Below are 22,228 nucleotides of genomic sequence, written 5' to 3'. Positions count from 1 at the left end.
ACATGCTGTAGCAAACAATTAGTAATCAGCTTAAATAAAATATACTGGGTCACTGTGGAATTCATCATATAAATGCTAATGCTTTACAGCTGTTAAAGAAGCTCCTGTACATGTTAGATCCTTCATACACTCTGGCTATAAAATAACTTTATATTTCAGGAAATTCTTCAGTGAATGAAGTTGAGGACGACACTGACGACCATTTGCCTTTGGATCTACATGATCTTCTGAACTTTTCTAATCAAATTGCTCAGGGAATGTCATTTTTGGCCTCTAAGAATGTAAGTCACCATATCGAACACTTAAAAAACTTCTGATAAAACATACAATGGATAATGCAGTAGAGGAATTAAAAACTTTTATTGGTAAACATTTTAAAGGTTCAACATAACTAAGCAACTGAAGGTAGCATTACAGGATGGGGAAGTTTTATGCTGTTATACAAGACAGCCTTCCTGTTCAGTAATACCATTACACAACAAAATTGTCTGCACTAAACGATTTGAATTTTCTAATGCACTGTGATACAGCTTTTACGCAGGGTAATGAGAAACTAAATGTATATCTAAACCAATCATAAGCCTGGAAAATTGAAGCTGAGCATATGATGGTGAAATACAATATAGTAAACGTTGCATGTCAATGCGATCAGCAAATCAAAAGGTATAGTCAGCTGAATTTGCAGGTCTTGGGTTATCCTTGACTCTGCACTTTGCTGCTTTCTTAGAGACCAATAGGTAGGTTTACATGTTGGGATGTGTATACTCAAGCTCACATTGAGTTAAGGTTTGGTTTTTACTTAATTTACCTAACTCTCTGAATTTATTGATCGTGTTGATATCCAGACTCCCTGAAGCTAGTCTTTTCATGCATTTTTTTACTCTCAGCTTAAACGTGTTAGGTTTGTGACCTGTTTATGTAAAGAATACTTTATTTACATTACATACCAGTATGCCTAATAAATCAAGCCAATACACCAGAAAAAACTGAAATATTGTCAATGAAACAGTGCAAGATATAGTAACATTTGACCAACAGCAATAACTGGATACATAAGCATGATATCTATAAATGAGATCCTGTACCTATCATTGATAAAACAAGGTCAATAATAAGGTTTCACATACGACTAATATTCAGCACCTGTCACTACAACTCACAGTGTATGGCCCAGGATAATGTTCAATATTCTAGTGTAGGTTGGTGTAGCATTGGATAAACTGAAGGAATTAAAAAGAAGAGAACAAAAGGAAAAGTCAAAAGGTCTGATGGAAGCAGCTCTGGGCTAGCGGGAGAAGTGCCCTAGCTCTGGTTCCCATCGAAACTCATGGAATCAGAAAAATGGGCACATAGTAAAGATGCCACTCATCAGTCCACATCCCTCCCCTTGCAACCCAGTACCCAGGACCCCACCTTCTCCAAAACTAGAAAGCATAAGAAAAAAAATCATACCATCCCTCATAAGGTTTCAGTCTGCCAGTTGTATGTATTTTGTCCAGGGTTCCCATGCTTTCTCAAAATGTTTTGGTTTACCATTATTTTATTCTAGCTAGTTTTTCATGGATCATGATCATCAATAATTTGTTTTTCATAAACGCCAAGCTTGCCACAGAGGTTGTCTACCGCTTAGCAATGGCTATTTTAAAAGCTTTGAATAAAAAGATGAGTTTCTAGGAGGACTCAGGAATTCCTGGAATGGGTTTGTTCAATAAGGCTGTCGTAACTGTTTTCAGGACACTTAGTTCTATCATTGTACATATAAGAGTGAAAGTTCAGGTCCAATAGAATTTCACCTTCAGACAGTGCCACCACACATGAGACATGTCCCGTGTTTAACCGCACTGTCAAAATTTAGATTTAGAATACCTTTATATATTTTGTCAATCTAGTTGAACCAGTTTTCTGTTTCCATGTCAGTACTTAAATACCTCTCCTACGCCAGAAGGTGAAGCATCTTATTAGGGGAGTTAACTGATTTAACTAACTTTGTGTAAAAGAGATGATTCCCTTGTACCCCAGTTACATCTGTAACTTTCTGTCCCATACTATGTAAGTAATGTGATAGTTGGTTGACTAATAATCTTCATAAATAGGACCTGTCACCTGCCCACGCTATTACATGGAGGGTTTGTAGCACCCTTGTGACAGCAATAGAGTTAAATGAGGGAAACCATAGGAAAGTCTTAAAAAAATGAAAATGATAAAAAAAAAAAAAAATTAAAAGCATACCCATCGCCCCCATACACAACTCAATGCAAATGCATTGCCTAGAGCTTACATGTGTATGTAAACATACATCACTTCCCATGAACATCAGAATAATAGCCATAATTCATTGTTAACTCTAAAGTGATAAATTGTAAAGACCTGTGACGCTGTGATCACCGAGTCACTGAGACTCGGTCCCGGCCCCTTACCATGTGATCAACTGTCAGCCAATGACAGCTGATCACATGATCAAAACAAAAGCTCTGTGATCGTTTTTTTTCTCTCCTCACGCTGACAGCGCGAGGAGAAAAAAAAGCCGATCACCGGCTTATCAGCAAGGGACATCGGTCCCGAAGAGGAAAAGGCAATTCTGCCTCATATGTGCCACCAGTACCCCCTCTCCTGCCAGTGCCACCTGCCATTGCCACCTGACAGTGCCCACAGTGCCCACCAGTGCCACCTATCAATGCCCATGAGTGCCACCTATAAATGCCTACAAGTGCCACCTATCAATGCCCACAAGTGCCACCTATCAGTGCCCACCAGTGGTGCCAATCAGTGCCACCTAGCAGTGCTGCCTATCAGTGTAACCGATCAGTGCCCATTATTGCCACCCATCAGTGCTCATCACTGCCACCCATCAGTGCCCATCAATGCCACCTATTGGTGCCTATCAGTGTACATCAATGAAGGAGAAAAATTACCCTTTTTAAAATTTTATAACAAAATATAACATTTTTTTTTTTTTTTAATTTGGTCTTTCTACATTTTTTTAACAAAAAATAAAAACCGCAAAGATGATAAAATATTACCAAAAGAAAGCTCTATTTGTGGGAAAAAATGATAAAAATTTCATTTGGGTACAATGTTGTATGTCCGCGCAATTGTCATTCAAACTGCGTCAGCGCTGAAAGCTGAGAATTGGTCTGGATAGGAGGGGGTTTAAGTGCCCAGTAAGCAACTGGTTAATAAACAGCTGTGCAAATATTTTGCAACATAAAATACTGCAAGTATTTCATTCTCAGGGTTTTTTCTGCTTTCAGAAAATATATAATTGTTTGGGAATTCTATCAAAAATGCAGATTATAACATGTGCAAAACATTTTTAAAACAGGATACAATGGAGAGTGGGAAAACTGGAGGCAAAAAAACATTTACAAGTAACTTCGCACAATTGCAGAGAGTGAGACAGAGTCAGGCACATGAAAGGTGAAAGGTGGTCTTTGTTTCAAAGTTATTTACATTGGATGTATTAGATATGCCTCACAAGACCCTGCCTCCATTGTAACCCAGTCAGGAGAGTATGTGGTAGAATACAGGATGGAAAGTAGCTCTATTTTTGATGCACAATAATAATGTATTATGTGAGAGACTCCAAGTCCTCCCAGTTGCCTCCTGGAGTCTAAAACCAGGAGAGTCTACAACCCTGTGAAAGTTGCCATTGGTATTAGAATTGGGAGGGACAGTAATGCAGTACAATAATTTTAGGAGGAGTGGCATTTTTAACTGTATTAACTATACCCATCCAAGATAAATTATATGTGGACCATGTGGTAGGATCCGCGTTCAATTTCTTAAGAAATATTTTAATACATTTACATACAGGCAACAGGTGACATAGTAAAGAGTAGACATTGTAGTGAGTGGAGATCTCATGTTTCGATGCCTTCCATTACAGTGTATTCACAGAGATGTTGCTGCCAGAAATGTGTTGATAACTCAGGGACGTACTGCCAAGATCTGTGACTTTGGACTGGCCAGAGACATCGAGAACGACAGCAACTATGTTGTAAAAGGAAATGTAAGCAATTATTTTTTCTTGAGTAAAAAGTTTCTGTTGAGATAACAGCTTTTTAGCTGTATTTTCCAAGCACTCTTCCCAAGTTCTCCAGTGGTCAAGTTCTTGCACCCTTTATGACATCAGTGTCTAGTCTACAGTGAAACCTAACTTGTGTACCATGGTACAGAAAATCATAAAATGAATTGCCATTGGTTGCTTGACGTTATTGTTCCTGTTCTATGTAATTAAAAAATGTATGTAATGTAAGTAAACCCTTCTAAAACCCAAGAACATAAACAAAGTGAAACTTTTGGAACGGAACATCCATGAGCATTTCAAATGCTCTCATTCCCCAAAACTGTATAGTCTAACAAGACTAAATTGCACTCTTACACATAAGGAAATATCAACGTTTTTCAAAAGTCAGCAGCAAGGTCATCATCTCCATCTTTAGCCACTTGCCTCAGCTAGGGACAATAATGTGTTACCCAAGAAATCAGTATAATTTAGCCGCTTACATGCTACTTTGTAGCTCATGTAACCGTATAACAAATACAATAACAATTAAAATTTCACAAAACATTTCACAAATTTGAAATACAAGAATTTTCTGTTTCAAACATTTTTTGAGAGGTAAAAAACTGCAAAAGAAAAAAAAATGTGTGTGTGATTGCATTACACTTGTTGAAAATCCATTTTATCATCTTAAATCATAAAGATGACAGTTCTCCTCTTCCCTCCAAACACACTCACAGTGTTGGTGTTCAATTACACACTCTCAAAACTCTGTTTTAATTATATCAAAACAATTCCTTTCTTCCAAGCCGAGTCTTTGTACCGTATTCCTTTTTGCGATCAATAGACAAACACATTCATTCCCTGTGTGATAAGGCATGACACATACTAGTTTCATTATGTAAGTTACAGGAAACGTCTCCACCATGCTTCACCTGTATCCTCTGCAGTCCCGCCACTCATGTGTCCGATGCCTCATTCTGGAACCCGCTTTCTGCTTCTTGTGGACTCACTGATCAAGCTTCTCCCTCACCCTTTTTGCAGTGTATCACTAACACTCCAAAAGGCTTTGTTAATAAATAATATAGCATACTCACAAATGTAGAATATAATAACATGTTGAAAGGGATAAAATCAGCACTGGTAACATCTGTTTTGGGTCTGGAACCAGAATGATGGACTTCAAACCTGGTAAAGGTTGCTTCCCCCAATGGGAAATTAGCTCCCACCATTAATGCCCAAACATGTCAAAGGTAAAATGACAGGGATCCCTTTGATGAAGAAGATTGTTTAACCTTTGAAACAAGTTGGAGGATTATGGTCAGAGATAATATTAATTGAGGGAAGGGACCTTTACCCGTTTGGAAGTCTGTCGATCGGGTGCCAGTGCCAAAACAGGTGTTACCAGTAGTGATTTTATCCTTTTCATATTTTTCATATACTTTATCTTGTATATTATTTTATTTCTTAATAAAGACTTTTTTGAGTGCTACTGCACAAGGGGAAGAATTCCTTGCTGTTTTGAAGGTTGATGAGATCCTTTCAGTAAGGGAGGAGGGTTTGCAGTAGTGAAGGAAGATGGTCTGCTTAAGGTTGACAGAAGATAGGAAGGCTAGGTAGGAGGCTTGATCAGTGTGGCCTAATAGATAAAGGGACATGGAGCATGATGAATGATGAAGTGCTACACATCTTGATAGTGAACACAGCTGAAAGCAGCATTTGTGGGCATTGTTCAGGTGTCCAAAACAAACTTTTAGCAACCCGTGGAAGCACAGGCAATTCTGCACAAGCTGAGCCTAAATGATTCTGGTCACTGAAGATATCACAATATTCCTATGAATATAGATGCTAAATGAAAATACAATATATCCACCTCTGACCTTGTGGGTGATAGTTCAACTTTAATAGCAGCATTCTAATATAGAAACAGAAACTCCTGTTTGTATTTCGCTGATATAGTGCTGACCGAGTAGGAAATGATCTATAGTTACAGCAATCAGCATAAAGATGGATCTGTTCTTACGGTTTGTAATACTGTCACCCTTTCTGTGGTATAGTCTTTAAAAAGTGTGGACACCACAATTGTGTCTACTGCAACATTTGTTCCATATGTAAGCTCTTACAGGAAGAAAAAGCCATCTGAGCATAACTACTGCCTTATGGCACAGTGACACTACTAGCTATTGGTGAATTGACAAGCTGAATTTGCTCAATCAGTGGTCAATAAATAACTGACAAGTCTACATCCATAACTCAATTCCAGAGACAGACCCAAATATATACATCTGGAAATAATATTCCTTTCAAAAAATCCTACTTTTTCTGTATTATAGAATTCTCATATCGTTGTTAAAAGACAACTATACTACTCATAAACAATACAAAAACCCAGCCACCCTAGCAAAACTAGTCTATGCTAACCCCTCACTCCCCATTCACCCAACTTTCTTATCTTGGTAGAATAGCAGTGGCTTGCACAGTGACCTTCTAGAGTTGAGCAGCGCCATAGTCCATCTATACTCTTAACATTTGACCTTACCTCTAACATGAGCCTTAACATTTTTACCCAAATCTAACCTTGACACCACACCAAAACCTCCTTATCCATAAGCCAAACACTAATCTAACCTAAATCACCAACCTTACACTAACCCCTAATCCTGTATTCTCCTATCCTGCCAGAGGTATTGCAAGGCCCTGGCACCTGGGGCACATGGTCAGGTTCTTCTACTGAGTGCACTGGGTCTGCATTGCAGTCATTTTTGGTATCTTTGCTGACCATTGGTATATACATTCTCGTGTAGGTGAAGGGGAAAATACTGCTCTAAACCAAATCAAAATAAAAATAAAATAGCAGCTAACACACAAACAAAGTCCAAATCAGAATATCAAAAAATAGTGTAGTGCTAACAAACTTTGACCTAGTGAAAGGAAACATGTAGGGAAACAACCTCAGTTACCTAAGATTAATGTAAGTGACTCAAAGCAACCTGTGAGCAAAAGGTTAATAAATAAGATCATACACACAAATATATGTGAGATGAATAAAATAACATAAAAAACACAAAAAACAAACAACAAAAAAAAACATACAAAGTTTCAATGTCCACATGAATATATATATATATATATATATATATATATATATATATATATATATATATATATAGGTGAAAAAAGTTCTTTCTGCTCAGTCTACAACTTGAGTTGAAACATACAATCCAAATAGACCGTTGGATATACTAATGGATACTTCAAAGATATTCCCAGATGAGAGGTTGGGTACACTTACCAGATAAGATGGACGCACATACCATACGGCAGTGCGTCAAGCAGGCTCGTAGTACTGGATACCCGATGGTGTGCAAATGCCAAGCTGGGTTGTGCCGGTAGATCTGCAACTCCAGGCCACTCTCTGATTGATTTATGGCTCCAGAACATTCGACAGCTGGATCAATCTAAGGAACGGTATGGGTGGACAAGTAACCATCAGTACCCCAATATAAAAAAGGAAGAAAAAGGGAGCTCCTTATGGTGCAGGTCAACCAAAAAATGGTTTATTAACATGAAAATAACCTTACAGCGAACTGCAGGATAAAAAGTAAAAAGTGATCACCAAAGAGATAAAAAGCAATGTGGGAAGCAGGAGGTGCTGGTCCGACGCATTTCGACTACAAAGTCTTCAACTGGGGTATATACATTCTCATTTTTCAGCAAAAATGATACGTTTTCATTTTTATATTTATAAAATTACAGTTACGACTGTTTGAGAACAATTCATTTTTTTAGTAAAATAGATTATATTAGACCCAGATCTACAGAGAATTTATTAAATACAAACGAAGGAAATGAAATTGATTTGTTTTACTTCTATGAGGCTTATTTAAGGTGCACAATATTATGGTGAGACCTTTTGCATGTCTTTAGTATGGTGTAGCTAGAAAAGCCCATTAAATGGCAGAGGTGCCCTGTTTCGCAGCCAACTGCTGCTTCTTCAGTTGGACTCTCCCTTCACTCACTTTTTACCTAATGTAGGAGAGGATTGCCTTAACATCTTTTTGCTATGGGTGCCCCTGTTTTTTTTGTTTTAAGGAACCTAGCAATAATCTCTGTATCCTGCCCTGGAAGCCTCACACTTGTGCTGTTAACTATGGGATAAAAGATATCAGTGCCAACCTGACAGCAGCCAAAGCTTGTGATGAGAATGGGTGGCACCTGCCCTTAAACAGTGGTACAGTTTATATGAATTGCTTCCCCAGTCAGACCCCCACTTCAACGCTTCTGACAGATAACTAAACTGCATGGAATAAAGACATGGATACACGTTTGCATTCAGTACCCCTGTTTACATGACAGATATACATCCTTGCACTTTTTGAAGAAACTGCATTAAATATCATTGGCAATTCTGGGGTATGGAATGAATGCAGCAGCAGTGATATCACAATGGTTGTAATTGCCATAACAGCAATTAAAGGCCAATGTCTAGGGCCACAGGGAATTTGCACAGACATGGGGAGAGCATACAAACTCCAGGCATACAGTTTTCCAGGTAAGACCTGAATAGCTCTAAATGATATAAGGCAAGAAAGCTAACCACAGATTTGTTTAATTTTTTCATTTTTAGGCTCGTCTGCCAGTAAAGTGGATGGCTCCAGAGAGCATTTTTGATTGCATCTATACAGTGCAAAGTGATGTCTGGTCCTATGGAATCCTTCTGTGGGAGATCTTCTCTCTTGGTAAGCACTAAGAAATCAAGATGATGTCAATTACATCAATAAAATCAATACCTAATATAATATTGCATGCTATATAGAATATTATATTGTTTTAGATTTCTGAGGCTCAGGTTTTAACCTTAGCTAGTGATATTGGAGAGCTGATCAATTACTGGCACTCCACTGGTAAAGGAATAATGTCAACATTTAGTGATATAATTACATTGTATGGGATTATTAGCAAATGTGTACCCAATCAAAATAGAGCAGAGTCGGAATGGAAGCTGATCAATGACCGCAAGGGTTGGGTGTGTAAAAGAGTGAGAGATCAGGCACTGTACACAGCATAAAGGGACCAGTGTGTAGCGTGGAATGCAGAGTGTTGCATAAATAAACTGGAGTGGAAAGCAATGTTAACAGGAGCAGAAACAAAAAACAGGAACAAGACACAGGAAGAATGCTAAGAGTCACAGTAATATAGACATTGGTGAATAAACAATGGTTTTTAAAACAAAAATCTGGTGCAGCTGGTGCACGGTAGCCATTAAGCTTCTAACTTCAGCTTATTTAATTAAGCTTGAACAAAAAAAACCTGGAAGCTGATTGGTTTCTATGCAGAGTTGCACCAGAGTTTGCACTCTCCAGTGTTTGCAAATAAATCCCAATATGTGGTTGAGATGTGGACATTGGTCAGAGAAAAATGTTTTTTGGTGGAAAAGTGAACACTGCTGAGCAACAAAAACGCCAGTGGACTAGACTTTTTTTCATGTAAAATGTGTCCTCTTTTACAGGCAGAAGCCCTTATCCTGGAATTATTGTAAACAGGAAGTTTTACAAGATGATAAAAGAAGGCTACAAAATGGATTGCCCAGATTATTCTCCTTTGGAATTGTAAGTAAGGCAGAAGATCTGAAAATTGGTATTTTGCACAGTGCCTTATAGTAGTTTTCACCTGTGTAACTGACACACTTCCAACACACTCAGATCTGCCCTACTATTATATAAAATAGATTTTTTATTGAATCAAACACTAGTTAGCATGCAAACTTGAGCAATATATACTGGTGAAATATTACTAAGTTTACCAGTCTTTAAAAAGTACCCGTTCATTGGAAGCTGTGCCCAAAATAGGCAAGCAGAGAGAAAAGGACTGTTCACAAGTATTGCTGTTGTCTTCCTGCATCTAATAGTTTCCCCATTACTGACTTACCATGCCTGGTTCCACACTGTGTCTGTGTGTGTTTGGAGACAGCCATCTTGGTAGATAAGCAGGACTTTTAATGGCAGAGTTACAGATACACTTTAATGCATCCTAATGTTATGATTGGTTTTAAAATTGAATACTTCTATCATAGATATCGTCTCATGAAAGCATGCTGGGACCTGGAACCTACTAAGCGGCCAACTTTTAGCCAGATAACTGATCTCATCAACAAGCAAATGAATCTCGTCAAAGATCAGGTATGATTTTTGTCCATAGTTAATGGTATTATAAGTAGGACAACACATATATTAGATGTTAGTGAGTAGGGGTGATAGGATTTTGTTGCTGGGTAATAATCACTAGGGTAGAAAGGAAGACACATTGGAGAAATGTTTTTTGAGGTAATGTTAAAACCTTTTAAAGGTGGAAGCCATTTCTGTTAAAAAAAAAAAAGGTGGAAGCCAGTCCATTAGACTGGGGAAAATAGATCTAGAACGTGGCTATCGTGTAGCCATTTGGATTTATGAACCATCCATTATCAGGTGCTTGAGGATGGCTATAAGTCCTTGTTGTTTCTCAGGGTACAGTTACCACTGCATTGTATTAGGGATGGAAGATGGGTGAATGACACTTTAAACCAATGTGGACATTCTACTATGAAACAGTAAGAACAGGCAGATTGGAATGCTCTGCCAAGGGAGGTGGTGACACATTTTAGCCTATTTAACCACTTTTTGATCCACTTGTTTCTTGTAAGATACATCTATAGCCATCTTTACCGGTTCCCGACCATGTCATGCAGATATACTGTGGCACAATGGCTCTCCTGGGCGAAATCCCATAGGGTACGTCCTACCCTTTTTTGGCCACCAGAGGTCATGTGCACCCACTGCACTGTGGGGGACCTGATGCCCATGGGCTGGCGCGATCACGTGCGCGAGGAAAAACTATATGTCTCCTCTCCTAGTCAATCCTATCCTTATACAGTTAGAACACACTGAGGGAACACACAACCCCTTGATCGTACCCTAGTGTTAACCCCTTCCCTGCCAGTGACATTTACATAGTAATCAGTGCACTTTTATAGCACTGATCGCTGTATAAATGCCAATGGTCCCAAAAAAGTGTCAAAAGTCTCTGATCTGTCCGCCACAATGTCGCAATACCGCTAAAAATCGCAGATCACCGCCATTACTAGTAAAAAAAAAAAATAAATAAAAATGCTATAAAAATGCCACAAATCTTTCCCATAGTTTGCTGACGCTATAACTTTTGCGCAAACCAATCAATATCCGCTTATTGCGATTGTTTTAACCAAAAATATGTAGAATATATATTGGCCTAAACTGATGAAGAAATTTGTTTTTTAAAAAAATTTGGGGGATATTTATTATAGCAAAAAGTTAGAAATATAGTTTTTTTTTTTCAAAATTTACGCTTTTTTTTGTTTATAGCACAAAAAAATAAAAACCGCAGAGGTGATCAAATACCACCAAAAGAAATCTCATTTGTGGGAAAAAAGGGACGCAAATTTCATTTGAATGACCGCGCAATTGTCAGTTAAAGCGACGCAGTGCCAAATTGTAAAAAGTGCTCTGGTCAGGAAGGGGATAAAATCTTCCAGGGCTGAAGCGGTTAACATCATTTTTGGAGATACATGCATGACTGTATAAAAGCATCCAACCCAACTGCTCAACTGATGAGGAGATACCAATTTCTTTTCAGCATTTGTGTCCCAAAAACACAGTCAGACGGTGGAACAAATGTTGCAGATTCTACTGAATTCTGTCCATTATCCCCTTCTGAATTAGAACGGGAATTAGAGGACATTAGACATTTTTCATTTGTACTTCACAAGCATAATGTTGTATTTTTTCATTATTTAAGGAATATGCAAACATCATTCAGGGTCAACAAGATGAAGACTGTGCGGATGCAAAGTGCACAGATACCCAGCAGCCTCTCATTAATGGGAACAATTACCAGTTCTGCTGATCCTGATACAGCCACAGTGGACTGAAGGGAGCAATCGGCAAGTCTACAGGAGGGTGTGATGTGACACAACTTCCACATTCCATATATTAGGTGGACTTAATAAAAGGGCATTTTATATTGTATTAAGCTAATGACACCCATGCTCTCTGCAAGAAGCTCAGAGGGGTGTGGACAAATGTAGCATTAATGTCACAGCACTGAAAACTCTCTGCAATTACTAATGAACCAATTAACATGGCAAGAGACACTGACAATCCTACTGACCTATTCTGTAGCAATGCTTCAATGTGATTAGATATACAGACCAATAAATTGCTCCAGGTGAATGAAAGGCATGCACACAGCATATCTTCTAAACATATTGAATTTGTTTTAAACTAACCCAAAGTAAAATGCTTGCAGTTCTTATTTATATTTCATGTCATTGTGCAATTTACACCAGCTGAAATGTCAAGTCAAGCTGTCAAAGGAAATGCTTGCACTGGCTGTTGAAATCAGAAAAAAAAGGACCAGAATATGTGTGATTAATGCAAACAATTTTTTGTAACCGAAGTTTTGACATTTTCAAGCTTCAGGCACTGGGTGTGAATGGTGATATAGCCAGAATACAGAGTTAAGCCAGAGTTTAAGCACATTTCAAAAGCATTCAAAAGTTTGTCTTGGAGAAGACATGGGGAAGTGATTGTAATCTTGGAAAACTGAGGTTTACTTTTTTGCAGTAAAGCAACATATAGAATGCAGAACCTTGAAAGTATGAAGAATTGTCTATACAAAAAATGAAACAATTTTACAGGCAAACAGTTATTATAGTTGCCTGGACATATTTCTTTTTTCCTAAAGGGGAGCAGCAAGTAAATCAAAATTCAAACGTGAACCAACAAGGTTAAAGTTCTTAATCTGTTTTATGGGTTTTTGTTTTTGTTTGGAAGGAGCATAAAATAATAGATAAAACAGTGTAGCGCTGGACTATTGAGGATACGCATATAATAATATATGCGAAAGAGCCGAGACCCATATGTTTGTGATTAAATGTGAAAAAACTTATACCACCTAATCTGATACAATAACGTATCTATATATGTGTATTGTGACACTAAAAATTAAATCAAGTGCACCTATATATATCTAAAACAAAAATTAATAAACAAATACAAATATTTTGAACTAAAATAAATCATGTAAATCAAACGTGACAATAAAAATTGAAATTACATCAACTTGTGGTAAGAGACTTTGTTCACTTATATATTATTAGTTGGTCCTTTGTGCTTGGTGATCACAATAGAAGTGAAAAAATTAAAGTGAATAATTAAAATAAAAGTCCCAATAAATAATGAACCAAAAGTCCCAAATCGTGATAATACTCCAACACAAATTCCAGTTCAATATTCCACCGCAGCTGTTGCCCACCACCAAAGGAAGAGTTGGAGGCTTACCAGACAGCCTGCGACCACCCTTGTTCAGGGGGGTCAAAACAGGCTCTGTAGGGATGTAGAAATCCAGATGGTGTCCTCGCCCATGCTTTTCAGATGTTCTCCAGGTGTTCCTATGGTCAGCCAAGGGGGGCTTCCAAACAGGGTGTAGCAAAAATTTGCCCACCGGATGCGATAGGGATTGAATCAAAAATGCCCCAAAAAAGGAAAAAGAGAGAACTCCGATAGTGTAGGACAATCTGACTAATTTATTTAAAAAAGCATAGAAACAAATAAAACTTCTGACAGGGAGAAATGAAACAAAAAACTCCACCGCCGTTTAAAATCCAATCGCGCATGCGCGATGCGTGCTCGCGTTGTGACCCTACGGCCGTTTCGTCACAACTGACGTCATCAGGGGTACGTGGCCACGCTCGCGCATGCGCTTTATATACACAAGCGCCGTAGCGCCATAGCTCTTTCATTGGCTGAGGGGGAACGGGGGCGGATAGTAATACTTTATTGTTAGTCATTCCAACCCAATGAGAACCACCCATACACCCTTCCTTGATATAAACATAGGAGAATGTGTATATAGAACAAAATCATGCACCGTATACCGCCATCTAGTGGCTAAAAAAGAAAAGTGCACGACACACTCCAGATTACTTATAGTGTGTAGAAACATAAACCAGCTTCCACAGCAAGTGTGTATTGCACACTGCCATCTGGTGGCGGAATGGAGATAATTCACCAATGAAAAGCACATAGTGAAATATATACAATTAGGGTGCAAAGAAACCAAAAAATATATATGGGTGGACTTAAGCTCCCCATCAGCCATATGTCCAATAAAAGATATATAGACATATTCCAATATACTATAAACATCATAATGTGTGTATCAAAAAATGGACACTTAATAGTCCAAATATGTCTAAAATCGCAAGATGGGTAAATGTATATTGATAAAAATACAAATAAAAATGCATGTCAGTAAAAAAGAGGAAGAAGGAGGGGATCATCTATATAAAGTTTTAATTACCGTTAATCTAAAGGGGGGAAAATCATCAGCAAAGAAATTTCTTTTAACTATTATTGATATAACAGTTGATATCCCACTCTATGTTCAACCCATTCGGGGCATGGGAGTTCAATCTGTAGATCCAATTAGTTTCGGATCTAGAGATTGTTCTTTTTCCATTGCTACCCCGCCAATGGGGAACATACTTCTCAATACCGATGAACACAGTTCCCTTAGGGTTCCTATCATGTACTGCATCATAGTGCCTAGAGACACTGTGTTTATCGAAGCCCTGTTTGATGTTGGTGATATGTTCCGCCAACCTCACATTCAGTTTCCTAATGGTACGGCCAACATACTCCAACCCACATGGACACCTCAGTAGATATACTACGCATTTAGTTGTACAAGTGATAAGCGATTTGATGGAGTGTGTGGCACCAGTACCACTGGAGGTGAATTCTGTTATTCTCCTATCTCGTAATGTGTTGATGCTACAAACATTACATCTCCTGCAGGGGGAGAATCCTTTTAAGTCCCCAAAAAAAGTAGGGCGTTTGGGTGGGACAGGGATATTTGGTGCCAACAGATGTCTAAAGCTGGTGGCCCCCCTAAATAAAATTCGTGGTTTTTCAGACAAAAGAGGTCCCAAGATTCGGTCGTTTTTAATAACGGACCAATGTTTTCTAATGATTCTTTTAATGGACCAATGTTGGCTTGAATAGGTTGTGATGAAGGCTAGCCCAAAATCCTCCCTATCTTGTACTTGGGGAGGCTTGTCACGCAGTAAATCATCACGCTCCCTGTTCCCTATCTCCACAATTAGAGAATCCAACATAGCAGCATCATAACCTTTGATAACAAACCTCGATTTCAAATCCAAAGCCTCCCTATGGAACTCATTGGCATCAGAACAATTACGTCTCAAACGCAGAAATTGGCCCTTAGGCACAGCGGATAGCCAAGACTTGTGATGACAGGAATCAAGTGGTATAAAACTATTCCTGTCGGTTGTTTTGAAGTGAGTTGAGGTGGTGATGACACCATTAACCACAGTGATGGTTAAATCCAAAAAGTGGATTTGGGTAGCACTGGCCTCATGGGTGAGTGATATGCCCCTGTCATTGTTGTTGAGTACAGACAGAAAGGTGGTTACAGAATTGATGTCACCATCCCAAATGAACAGGACATCATCAATGAATCTCCTCCACATGACCAACTGGGGAGGACTGTCCTTTAATACCACATCCTCCTCCCACTTGGCCATGAAGAGGTTGGCCATACTGGGAGCAAATTTAGCTCCCATGGCCACTCCCTTTGTTTGTAAATAGTGTGCGCCACCATACCAGAAATGGTTATGTTCCATCGAGAAGTCCAGTAGCTCCATCACGAAATTACATTGCGTGATGGAGATACTGGAGTCTCGATAGAGGAAATGGCGCACAGCCTCGTGTCCTAGACTGTGGGATATAGAGGTGTAAAGTGATGCGACATCAGCTGTTACTAGCATATATGTAGCTTTCCACTCCACTTCTCTCAATATATTGAGGACATGTTTAGTATCCTTAAGGTATGAGGGAGTGCCCACCACCAGTGGTTGTAGAAAGAAATCAATGTACTTTCCGACACGCGAAGTTACCGAATCAATACCACTGATGATGGGCCTCCCTGGTGGGTTGGTCAAGGTCTTATGAATTTTCGGTAATATGTACATTACCGGTAGCCGAGGGGCTAAAGGGACCAAATATTCCCTCTCCTTTTTATCAAGGATCCCTAAGTCATAACCTTTCTCAATCAAAACCCTGAGTTCCCGCTTAAAATCAGAGGTTGGATCGGAAGGTAGAGAAGAATACGTATTCGTGTCCGAAAGGATTCTCAAAATTTCGTTGTTATAAGAGTCATGATCCATGATGACTATTGCTCCGCCTTTATCGGCGGGGCGTATTACAATATCCTTTCTATTCATCAAGGCCTCCAAACCAACTTTGATATTATGCTGCGTTTGTGCTGATCTAACATTTAAGTTAGCCAGATCCTTAAGCACCAAATCCCGAAAAACGGTAACATTCGGTGCTCCAGTGCTGGGAGGGTTAAAAAGTGATGCATTTCTTAGTCCTGAGTGTGTAACCACAGAGGCTTCTCTACTTAGCTGTCTAGCAGGGTTACTTAAAACATACCTTTTTATGTTTAGTTTCCGTGTATATTTCTGCACATCAATGAATGTTTGGAATTTATTAAGATTCCGTGGTGGTACGAACTTCAGACCCTTACCAAGGGTCGAAAGTTCTTCCTTGGAGATTTCCTTGGTGCTTAGATTAATGATACCACTTATATCCTCCTCCTTTTTGGGGTGAAGCTTCCTCCCCCCTCTGCACCCTCTCTTGCATCTCCGTTTCTTTTGTTCCTTCCCCTCCCGGCCCACTGAAAATCCCGATGAGGACGGTTATCCCCAGTGTGTCGGTTGTGGGAAGAATCTAAGGGATTGTAGTCCCTATTGGAATCAAATGCCTTATCATTCATACCATCATATAAAGGAGAAAATCTATTCCCAACGTTAACCCCATATTGTTCACATGCCTCATCATTTTTACGTTGGTTTCCCCATCCCTATCGCATCCGGTGGGCAAATTTTTGCTACACCCTGTTTGGAAGCCCCCCTTGGCTGACCATAGGAACACCTGGAGAACATCTGAAAAGCATGGGCGAGGACACCATCTGGATTTCTACATCCCTACAGAGCCTGTTTTGACCCCCCTGAACAAGGGTGGTCGCAGGCTGTCTGGTAAGCCTCCAACTCTTCCTTTGGTGGTGGGCAACAGCTGCGGTGGAATATTGAACTGGAATTTGTGTTGGAGTATTATCACGATTTGGGACTTTTGGTTCATTATTTATTGGGACTTTTATTTTAATTATTCACTTTAATTTTTTCACTTCTATTGTGATCACCAAGCACAAAGGACCAACTAATAATATATAAGTGAACAAAGTCTCTTACCACAAGTTGATGTAATTTCAATTTTTATTGTCACGTTTGATTTACATGATTTATTTTAGTTCAAAATATTTGTATTTGTTTATTAATTTTTGTTTTAGATATATATAGGTGCACTTGATTTAATTTTTAGTGTCACAATACACATATATAGATACGTTATTGTATCAGATTAGGTGGTATAAGTTTTTTCACATTTAATCACAAACATATGGGTCTCGGCTCTTTCGCATATATTATTATATGCGTATCCTCAATAGTCCAGCGCTACACTGTTTTATCTATTGTTTAGTTCATGTGCCCTTGTATTGGGGTTATTGTGTTTCAGCTGCAGGACTCACTTCACGTTTTTTACATTTTTTCACCTTTTAATAGAACACCGAGCGCAATTTTTTCCCTTGTCCTTTTCCTTGAGCATAAAATAATGCCTGTGAACTCCTGAGCTTTTACAGGATAATTACTTTCATCGTACCTCCCAACTTTCCAAGATGGGAATGAGGGACACCTATTGGAAAAAGTATCTAGGCATAGAACATACCCTTTGCTACGCCCCCCTTAAAGGAGAATTGAACAAAAAAATGATTGGTTAAACCCACAAGTACCTTTTTTACCACTACTATTCCTTTATATTGGCTTTTGGAATTTACAAATGCAACAATTTGGAAACTGGATGAAAGGTTAAGCACTGGGAAACACCTTTTGAAAGATAAAAAGTGCATTTTATATATAACTATATAGATCAGACCAAAATGAGGGACAAATGAGGAGGAATGAGGGACAGAGGGACTTTGTTCCAAATCAGGGACAGTCCCTTGAAATCAGGTACAGTTGGGAGCTATGCTTTCATTCACAAATGCAGGTCTAAGAAACAGATTGAACATGCTGCAAAACTGGGGAACAGTGGGACAGGGGCGGGGTGAGTATCAGGATGGGTACAGTACCTAAAGGCTAGCCTGACGCAGACCCCGCTCTCGCATCTTCTTCTTTTTGGAGAACACTGTCCTTCCCTAGTGTTAGTACCGGAAGTGCTGGAGAATGCAAACACAGCAAGTTGCACCTTTCTGAAAATCAGCAAGGTCTTTATGACAGGGAAGGTACTTGCATGTCTCACATCCAACACAGTTCCAAAAAATAAGGGGTTTGTTCCTCATTTTAGGAAACAGAGACGTGCAAATCATTCCTTGTTACCCCTGTGAACAAACGTACAGCCAAAATTACCAGATTATAGTACATATACGGCCTAATATTATGGAACCATCAAAAGCAAAATTCAAACACATGAGATACCTATATTTATGTCTGTTTTTGAGTTCCTCTTCAAGCACAACTTAAGCAAAGGAAGGAAGGGCTAAAACCTAAGTTTTTTTGTATTAATGTTCCAATAGGTAGATTCATCCTCACATCCTGTCCTTGTGGCATGGTGTCACAAAGCCAGAAAGTGATGGATTATCTCTTTAATGGGGCAGAGACAGCAATACTGAGAATGTTTATTTAGTGGAGTTGGGTTAGAATATATGTCAAGTTCTTTTGATTCAATAGAACACAAACAGAGATTAGCATGATAATAAATCTGCACAGATAAATTACTCAAATATCTATAAAATATATAACCATAGTTCATTAATTTCCCAAAGAAAACTTAAAATTGGTCATAGATCTATTGTTTTAACAAATGTTTGGGCCCAGACACAAGATAAATCTATTCTATCACACATGAAAATAATCAAGTCTCAACCATAGCATTCACACATGTACCACCGTTCTAAAAATCATCAGTTCTTATAAAAATGATGTAGGAAATGTCACCTAAGATGCCCACATACTGTGTTTGATTTTCCTGCAATCTTGCATGAATCCAATGAAAGCACAAACCCTCTGATAAAGCCTGCACAGTGAAATGAGTTTGGACTGGGGGTCGCTGCTTTTCTGCACCAGTCAAACTTTGCACTTTGGCAGGTGCCACGTTTACATGTTTGCAGCTCTAGGACATTACTTATTTAGTCTTGGATGTTTTTTATGTTACGGTTATATACAGCGAATTTCCACATTTAAGAGCAACCGAGAATTTACTTGAGTTGAGTGAGATACTCTGATTATCCACGTTTATGATTATTGAACACCATGTCCTGGTAAAAGCAGTAAGAGCTTTCTTTGGATTACAAAACAGGATTCATGCTTGATTGCGGGAATATCATATATCAATAATATCAATAATTACCAGTATTGATGCTTTCCAAAACGGTGGTGTTATCTGTAGTTTGTCGAAAATTTGAAGTAGAGAAGTCAGACTTTTGGAAAAACTGTTTTTATTGGAATGGTGCCTGCTATAATGAAGACTTGATTATTTACATGTGTGAGTGAATATCTTCATCTTGTGTCAGGCCCCAGTATTTGTTGAAGCAATAGGTCCATGACCAAACTTAAGCTTTAAATTAAATTAAAATAATATTTGGTTATACTGTATTTTATAGTTATTTCAATAATTTTCTCTGGAGACCCATTATGGCAATTCTTAATTATTCCCTATTGAATATTTAGCAAGGTAAGGGTCTGTTTTTTAAAATGCAAGGTTTTCAATGATGTCTGTGTTTTCCTGTCCCAGTAACACTTGTACCCTCTCATTTTTTGTCTTGCGTCGGTGGGGCAGAGAGTGAGGGGGAAATCGCCCCAACAAGAGCACAGACAGCTATAAAACTTGAGATGGTCTGATACTTACCCATGCTTACCCAAACATGAAAAAAACCTTTGGCTGGGATAGGGATTAAAGCTCACTTTTAAATGCTTGATTTATTTAAAGCCCAATTAAGCTTTCAGTTTAAACAGGCTAAATACATTTTAGGTACATCAAAGCAAAAGGTTTGCAACATATTACAGTTCATTTTCTTTGGAAAGATACAGCCAGAGTAGTAAACCTTCTCCCTGCTAACATGTTGCAGAGCAGGATCGTTTCTCTATGTGTGGAAGCAGTAGTCTTTCTGCAGAGATTCAACACACCCCTATGCTTCTGCAATAAACTTCATGCTTTCTGCTGATTTGAGACCTATAGGTCTGATTCCACAAGGGATGTATGGGATCTCTGCAGGCAGACCACTGCTTCCACACAAAGAGAAGGGGCCCTGCTCTGAAGCATGGTGGCAGGGCCAGGCTTTGGCTGCTTTCTCAGGAAAATTAACTTAAATACTTTGCACACCTTTTTGTTTTGATGCACGTGGAATGTGTTTGGTTCATATAAACTGTAAGTTAGTGGAGCTTTAATGTTTAAGGTACTCTTTAAAACTGAAACAAATCATTTGAATATATCCAAACTTATAAAAAAGTTTGCACTCAAGCATTCATGGCCTTTTTTTAAAGGACCATTTATACATATTATGTCTGTATTCTAGGAGGTAGCTTTAATAAAAGTATTTCCTATTGCATGCTTCGTGTGATTGGCAATGCAATTTTCAGTGTTATTTTAGTACATTTCTATATACAGCAGCTTCATATATATACATTTTCAGGCATACCTGGATTAGAATACTAACACAGACTTTATGTAGTCCTATAAAAAAGTTAGATAAGCTTATGCCATAGACAGTATTGAATGATTAGTACATACATGTCACTAAAAGGGCACTTTACATACTTTACTAAGCTTTTACTAAAACAGCCAGAAATCTAAATATTTACAACATAACATACTTATGTTAATTGCATTAGGCAGCGATTGTATATTAACATTTTGATTATTCTATATTGACCACAGCTTTATGCAACTTATAAAGCTATACTTTTATGTTACAAGGACTATATCATTTACTTTACTGTCATTGATATTTTTGTTATTAAGCATGCAAAATACATTACTGAGTAAGAAAGTTATATTTTTACAGTATCACATAAGTATAAAGATGTTCATGTACTGTATTGTGAAGTAATTATATGGGTTTTAATAAATTAGAGGGCAGCTATGTCAAACTTTTTGGGACACCTGTAAAACAATCAGTTTGATTGGATTCAAATAAAGTGAGATTAACTATACTTTTCTGAATTTTTATTACAAAAGATCTCTTTCATTTAAAGCTGCTGTATGTGTCACGGACCTGCTCACTGGGGTATGTCATTGCGCTGGCTTGGGCTCAGAGCACCACTTCACTAAATGATGCTCACAGATCCTTAACATGCTTATCTTTCAGTGCAACAGTAAGGACCATCTACTGCCTTCCCTAGAGAAGAGAAAAGATCCATGACATCACTGGATCAGCCAGAATGTTTGTGTGTGTATTGTGATAAGGCAAACAAAAGTAAAAGTTCCAACAAAGGTGCCTTCGCTGGGGATTTCAATTTCACACAGAAAAGTGTAAACTAAATGCCGAGCCACTTGGCTCTCTTTCTTACAGCACCACTGCTCGTCTTCTGTTTTTTTTTTGTGGCTCGTTTAGCCTTTAGTTATAGCCTCCAGCTGTACAAACCCAATCCTGGCCTCTCGTTAGGGGTTCTCCTGACACTCCAAGCTTTCTCACTCTCCTGAGACTTATGGATTCCCTTCAGTCCCCTGTCCTCACTAGTCCCCTTAGCTTTCTCAGTCTCCCAAGACTTACACAGCGATCTCAACTCTCCCAGTCCTGTGGGCAAGGAATCCCCCAAACAAAAGGTGCAGTTTCTTGGCAGCAACAAATGTCCCTCCTAGCTGGAGCACATTGCTCTCTGACAGGGCTCTGTCTCCAAATGGGAGCCTTCAGCTATGATCAGGCCTGGCTTATAACTATTCTGTACACCTGTGTGCTCACACAGCCTGCAGGCCTCCAGCAAGATCTGCACACAGGACTGAAGGCTTTGTCCCACTCAAAACATTTTGAAACCTTCTTGCTCCAGGCCCCAATCCAGCATTACAAATACCA

General features: G+C 38.7%; 1 protein-coding gene across 1 annotated transcript in view; it reads left to right on the top strand.

Annotated features, from left to right (window-relative positions):
• CSF1R (colony stimulating factor 1 receptor) overlaps positions 1–13,008 on the top strand; it is a 101,523-nt gene extending 88,515 nt beyond the window's left edge. The window contains exons 16-21 of the mRNA XM_073621078.1: positions 160–281; positions 3,887–4,009; positions 8,631–8,742; positions 9,513–9,612; positions 10,077–10,182; positions 11,813–13,008. Of these exons, the coding sequence (XP_073477179.1) occupies positions 160–281; positions 3,887–4,009; positions 8,631–8,742; positions 9,513–9,612; positions 10,077–10,182; positions 11,813–11,920 (671 nt within the window). The 3' untranslated portion in view covers positions 11,921–13,008. The remainder of the gene's footprint in view (positions 1–159; positions 282–3,886; positions 4,010–8,630; positions 8,743–9,512; positions 9,613–10,076; positions 10,183–11,812) is intronic.
• Positions 13,009–22,228: the final 9,220 nt, after the last annotated feature.

The sequence above is a fragment of the Aquarana catesbeiana genome, linkage group LG03, assembly GCF_042186555.1.
Source record: "Aquarana catesbeiana isolate 2022-GZ linkage group LG03, ASM4218655v1, whole genome shotgun sequence".
Lineage (NCBI taxonomy): Eukaryota > Metazoa > Chordata > Amphibia > Anura > Ranidae > Aquarana > Aquarana catesbeiana.
Note: the sequence above shows the minus strand (reverse complement) of the source record. Positions and strands in the feature narration are given on the sequence as shown.